The sequence below is a fragment of the Eurypyga helias genome, unplaced genomic scaffold (assembly GCF_000690775.1).
Source record: "Eurypyga helias isolate BGI_N326 unplaced genomic scaffold, ASM69077v1 scaffold48333, whole genome shotgun sequence".
Classification (NCBI taxonomy): domain Eukaryota; kingdom Metazoa; phylum Chordata; class Aves; order Eurypygiformes; family Eurypygidae; genus Eurypyga; species Eurypyga helias.
Window position 1 is genome coordinate 1 of NW_010240177.1, and position 6,305 is coordinate 6,305.

The 6,305-nt window shown below is 38.8% G+C and overlaps 1 protein-coding gene across 1 annotated transcript in view; it reads left to right on the plus strand.

Moving 5' to 3' along the window:
- Positions 1-5,760: 5,760 nt before the first annotated feature.
- Positions 5,761-6,305, plus strand: part of SLC26A1 (solute carrier family 26 (anion exchanger), member 1) — a 3,505-nt gene continuing 2,960 nt past the window's right edge. The window contains 2 exon segments of the mRNA XM_010148368.1: positions 5,761-6,303; position 6,305. The exon segment at position 6,305 is cut by the window's right edge and continues 92 nt beyond it. Of these exon segments, the coding sequence (XP_010146670.1) occupies positions 5,761-6,303; position 6,305 (544 nt within the window).

A 6,305-nucleotide genomic window follows, 5' to 3' on the forward strand; every position in this document is an offset into this window, starting at 1 on the left:
GATTCTATGATTCTATGATCCTTAGACTAGTGTTCTGGATTTCCTGACTCACAGAGAGCAACAAACAGTAATGTTTTTTCCTATTTCACTTTTTGATTAGTGTAATGTTGAAACTCAATAGCAAAACACTTTGAAGCCACAATATTTTGCCCAGATATAGTACAAAACAAACTGAGCCCATCAAGTTTCACATGACTTTTCTAAAAAGCATTGCGATGTTCTTTTGACTGTAGCCTGAAAGTTTGCTAGGTCAGTGTTTATATAAATGGTTTTGGTTGCTGGCACCTTGCTTAAGTTTGCTTCCAAGTACATCTGGGTCCTGGTGCTCTAAAGCTGAAAATACAATAGCTTGTGCAAGGCAGAGAGAAACATTTGCTTCACTTGTTCTGTTTTGCCACCTGACCCTTTCAAAAGCTCATAGGTTATGTCGACATTTCTAAGTAATACTGCACAACAAAAGCAGATTAATAAATCAAAGCAGTAGGTGCTGAAGCAGTGTTGTATTATACTATATGCATTTCAGGGGATTTTATTTCAGACTAGTGAGATCCCACAGAATAAATGTCCTCACCACATCTGCTCAAATCTGTCCAAAGAACCAATTGTTGGCTTGGGTTTTTATGCCATCTGACAGGGTCAGAGTGCAGTGGGGCAGGGCTTGTGCCCCAGTACTCTCCTCTCAGAAAAGTCTGATTGGCAAGCATAACACGCCTCTGTACATCTAATCTACGCACCGTAAATAATGCTAACCAGGGATTTTTTCCCAAAACCATGTTAATACTCAAAACCAGAACAGTAATGTAGTCACAGCCATTAGAGAACAGGTGAGGTTTCTTGCAGGCAGAAAGGGTTGCTGATATGAAAGATGAGTAATATGAACAGTTTAACTCAACACCTGTAAGTGCTTTAAATCAAATGCTTCACTAAACTGACGTCCATCATGTTTCCTGTGATTTTTGCAACAAACATATAATGAAACTTCAGATGATAAATACAGAACCTCCTCTACCCAAATTAATTTTTAGCAGTTTTTTCATGGTTTACACTTAGAGAGAACTGCAAGCATCACTTGGCCTAGACTATAAAAAGGGCTCTATACTAAATTATATTTGCAATCATTATTTCAGTAAAAGTGAGTGATTCTAGTATAGAGTTATGATACACAGTCTGACTTCTGGCCCAAATACAACATTTAAGAGATGTCCTTAGCACAGAGAGGCAGGCTTACCCTGTCTACTCCTTCTTGGGCTTTCTAGAGATACAGCTTCAGGTTTTCTGGTGGACAACCACGATGGGGAGACAGACGCAACAAAATAAAGTTTTTTCGGATTGTACTGTTTCACAAAGAAAAACTCATCCAGCCAGAAAGCCTATATGTGTACCAGCTGAAAGTGTGAAGGAATCTGCAAAGAGAAATCCCACTGAACATGCTGTGATGAGTGTTTCCTTCCCTGCAGAGAGATTTTGTCAGGTCAGTGGCATGAAGAAAGGTGGGACTAAGGCCAGTTGGAAAGTCAGCCATTTGTTTGGCTTGAATGGTCTTCTGCTTTGTTTCTCTTTTTCAAAAGACAAACCCAGTCACTGCATTTAACCTCAAAGAACGAGTAGTTCAGACAGTGGTTCTGCTCAAGCAGAAGGAAAAAAAAAACCCCAACATTTTACTTTTGTTCATAGGGTCAAGTGCAACTTGAAAAAACTTAACTGTGAAGATTCCAAACATCAAAGCACAATCAAAAATAACCAAGAGTACTTTCCATTGTAATGATATGGATGATACGTATATGAATGTTCACACAAGTAACTTTCTTAACTGTACTTTAGTTAACTTATTAAACAGTTGAGAATGTTATGATAAAGTCAAATGCAATGGGTAGTGATTTTCTATGCTATATGCTGCTTCAGCTGTGCACCCCTGCTAAGAACAGCTCTTCCAGCAAGTGATGGGAAACCTTCACTTGACTAAACCGCAAATGTTATATTCCATGAAGCTTTGGGCGTTAAGGGGCAGCCTGAAATAGAGGTTGTCCCTTTTCTTACAAACCACATAGTATGGGCTGAGCTGCAAACACGTCCATTTGGCATACTAGTAGGGAAATATATTTACTGGCACCTCTAGGGCTCCTGAATATTGCTTGAGTTTTAGCAATGTGGAAGGATAGTGCTGTATCCCAGTGCCAAAATCAGAAGGCCAGAGTCTACTCATGTGCACAAGAGCGGACAGATCTGCTCTCCACCCTTCTGTGTTTGGAGATGGCAAGAGCATTGGAAGCTCCCAGCTCTCTGCTAGGCTGCACAAACGAATAGGGGATAGCACACAGCCGTGGCAGAATCCCACTTTCCTTGAGCGAAGCAACAAAGTTATTACTGAGCTAAAGGCATCACAGCCTGAGAATTCCTGGCTTACAAAGCTAAAAAATGTTCTGATGGTAACAATGTCCCTTCCAATAGGTGTGGCTTTACCACCTTCTAAAAACAACAATTAAACATTAACAGTTTCTAGAAATGAGTAACATGTTGTTTCAGCGCCAAGTGTTCTACAGCTAGCATGCTCATTTGACATGGATTCTGAAAATCTATCTAGCAGAATAAATGGTTATTTTCAGGAGAAAAAATATCTGAAGAAAAGTACCTCCTGTCAGCATTTGGCTGTGTTTTAGCCTGAATGTATTTATTTCACTGGGCAGGTTTTTTTGAGCATTGTCTAAAATGCATCAGAACTGCTGAAAGGATACATGCTTTATCATACCAGCTTTTTTGTTGTTGTTGGCTTTTAGAAAAACCTACTATTCTGATTATCCAGTTAGGCTGTACAACCAAAATATACTACTAAATTATCATTCATACACAAAATTTCTTAACAGATTTCCAGAGTAATTATATTCCACCAATCTTATGTGTTAAAACCTATCATCATCCTTCAGGGAGCTGCAAGAACAATGCATATGTGTGAATTTTAATGTTTTGTAAATATAAATTTACTTGCAAGTAAATTGTGTGAGTTTAGAGAGAGGCAAACAGCAACTATACAATTAAATATATGAGCCTAGTTTACAGAAGCTGATGCGATCTTTTTTATGGAGCCTATCAAAAGCACTCATTGGCTGTTGGAACTGCCCACTAGCTTTTAAGTATGTAGAACAAGGGCATCGTATTTCTTTCTTGGCTGTCTGAATTCATTTGGCTGTAAGAAGTGGGTGGCATTCCAATAGGACTTGCTAGCCTCACGCACAAGGCTCTCATTCTCCAAACTAACTTAGGTAAGACAGGAAGTGTTGGGTTTTTTGCATCTTAAAAATGAGTGTCTTTATTACAGTTGCTAGCATTCTGTATTTGGTAAATTTTGATCATAGCTTTTAAGTATTCCTCTTGGTGTTGTAACTTCTTTTATCTTTACTCTCACTTTTGCATTCTAACAGAAATTAGATACAACCTATCTCCTCTCCAAGAGATCTTGCCTAGCATAACCACGCAGCACATCAGAGTCTAAAATAAATTGGGCATATAATCATTAATGTTTCTAAATATTTACATTAAATTGTAATTTGTTTTCCCTTATGATGGAAATAAACCTTACTTTCAAACATAAAAAAATCCATACAGTGGGAGCTGAAAACTATTTAATGTAATTGGGATGAATAGAAATCTACTGATTTTGTAAAATATATTTAGACTACATGCAGGTCATTTTCAACTTGGTCAATAAGCCCACACAAATGTCACAACAATCTCTTTTCTGCCTTTTATGTACCTGTAGCACCGAAACATTCTGTTTCAGTTGTGCTTAACCTCTGCATGGCCTCAGAAATCATTCTGTGTCATTTAAAATAATACCTGGGAACTTTTGCATCAGTTATAAAAACGTATCTTCTCTTGTTTACAATTTGCTGGCAAAAGGTATTCATTAAAATCTTGGAAAAAAATTCCAAGCACAATAGACAGAAGACTCTATTTCAGGTGCTACAGATCAAAAGCTTGCAGGCTATTGGTAGTCTATTCTTTTGCTTATCAATTTTGTTTCCAGTTGGACTCATAATCTCTTCGTTTTTTCTCAGCTTGTAATCCTACACTTCAACAAGGTGTAATCAAACATTAGCAAATCAAAATACTCTTCTTAACAACAACTACAACAAAAAGGTATGAATATTACACAGAATTATTACTTCTGCCACTAGAGTCTAAACTTACTATTAACTGTTAAAATCATTAAAATATACCAACAGAAAACTGTGCTTATTGAGTGTACTTCAAGTTTCAGGAAACTGATGGGTATGGCTTTTGCCTCTAGATACTGAAAGAGGAAGGACACAGCTTTTACTTATAAGTGAAGACAAGCTTTGACATTGTATTCCAGTATCACACCTGGCACCAAAAAGCTTCGTTAGAGATTCTGGCTGTTTATGACACGGGAGAGGCTGAGCTTGAGAAGTTCTTTCCTAGAGACTCTGCATACTGTTGTACTAGCACATACTTTCTTCTTCTAGGTCAGTATGAGTCATTCCTTGTCTCCCAGTACTTATACATGGGCATCCACTCCTGGAAGGCTCTTCTTTATTTCCACCACAAACCAGAAGACAAGATTTGCCACATGGCACAGTCTGCGTGACATTTTCCACCTTCTCGCTCCTATTTTCTTATTTTTTAACCGTTTAAGGTAGGGCACTTGTATGCTACACTCGTTCGCCTCTCAGTCATATCCCCACCTACTCCCAAGTGATTTATGAATGCACTAAGCTAATTTCAACTTAATTTGACAATTGAGCAAAAATGCAGAGATTGAGTTCGGTGAAAACAGTTGTGGTCACAGAGGCAAGTGACACCAAAAGCACTCCTATCTGGAGAATACAGAATTTCCCACTCTTTATGTGAAAACTGACATGCAGGAGAACCATAGGAAAAATGGTTTCCTGTGTTTGTTCTGCTGCCCACAAAATTATTTGTTACATCTTATTCCCTCGAGAGAAAAGGTAGGTTAACTATGGGTTTAAACCTGAGAATACTAACACGCAGCACTCTTCTGATAGGGTAACAGATTCCATCGTGGTGCATGGTCAGTGCATATGTTGCCAAAGTGGTATTTTGTGAGGAGTTGCTTGTAATTAAGGAAAGCTGCACATCAAAACAACCTACAATTCAACAGGTTCATTTTATGTAGCAGCTTCTAAGAGTCCATCAATGGTCTGTGTACAAATTTTTGCATAAGACTAAATGGTTGATCTCCAGAAAACTCTACTTTACAGGTTCTAATAGCAAAATTTTTCTCCTGTGCATTGAGGACAGCTGCAGTGACACATCACTATACCACATGTGAGTTCTACATCAATGACAAGATATACTATTAGAAAGACCATAGCCTACCTCACTAGTATATGCTTATTTCACACCATCAAGCACTGCCTCTGATCACACAGACCCCCTATGATGGAGCAGTTGGAAAAGCTGATGGAAATATCAATTGTACAAAGAAATTACTCATTTAACTCCATTTTTCCTCAGTAAAAAAACTGAAATCAATTGAATGTTCTCTTAAACATCTGAAACAAAGGGCTCAATCTGCAGACTTATATATTAGTGTTATGTGTCACTGGAGCCTTGTGGTTGTGTTCCTGTTGGGATGATGCTTCCTTAAAAGCACAACCAGGTAACAAACTTTTAACGTTAAGCACCTTTGCTAAAGAAAACCTTCATGCAACCTTCATGCGACCTAACAGCCACTTTCTTCACACTGCAGGAACACACATACATGAAGTAAACACTGGGACAATGGAAAGAACACCTGAGGCTACCAGAATGGAAAACAGCACTTCTTCCTGCTTTCTAATGGAAAGAAAGACTCATGCCAAGATTAACAGGAAAGAAGTCTTGCTAGCTAAGCTGAGGAAGACCTGCTCCTGCACCCCAAACAAGCTGAAGAACTTACTAATGGACTTCCTTCCTGTTTTACGATGGCTTCCGAAGTACCAGTACAAAGATTACATCTGGGGGGACATTATGTCTGGGTTAGTGATTGGGATCATTTTGGTGCCCCAAGCAATCGCATACTCACTGCTGGCAGGACTGAAGCCCATTTATAGTCTTTACACATCATTCTTTGCCAACATCATCTATTTCTTAATGGGCACATCCCGTCATGTCTCAGTTGGGATTTTCAGCTTAATAAGCTTAATGGTAGGACAAGTTGTAGACCGAGAGCTCCTCTTGGCTGGGTTTGACTTGAACGATGATGCCCCACCAGCCTGGGTTGATGGCTCTTTGCAGAATGACAGCCAGTCCAACACAACTGCCTTCAACCTTACAATTGCAGGAAT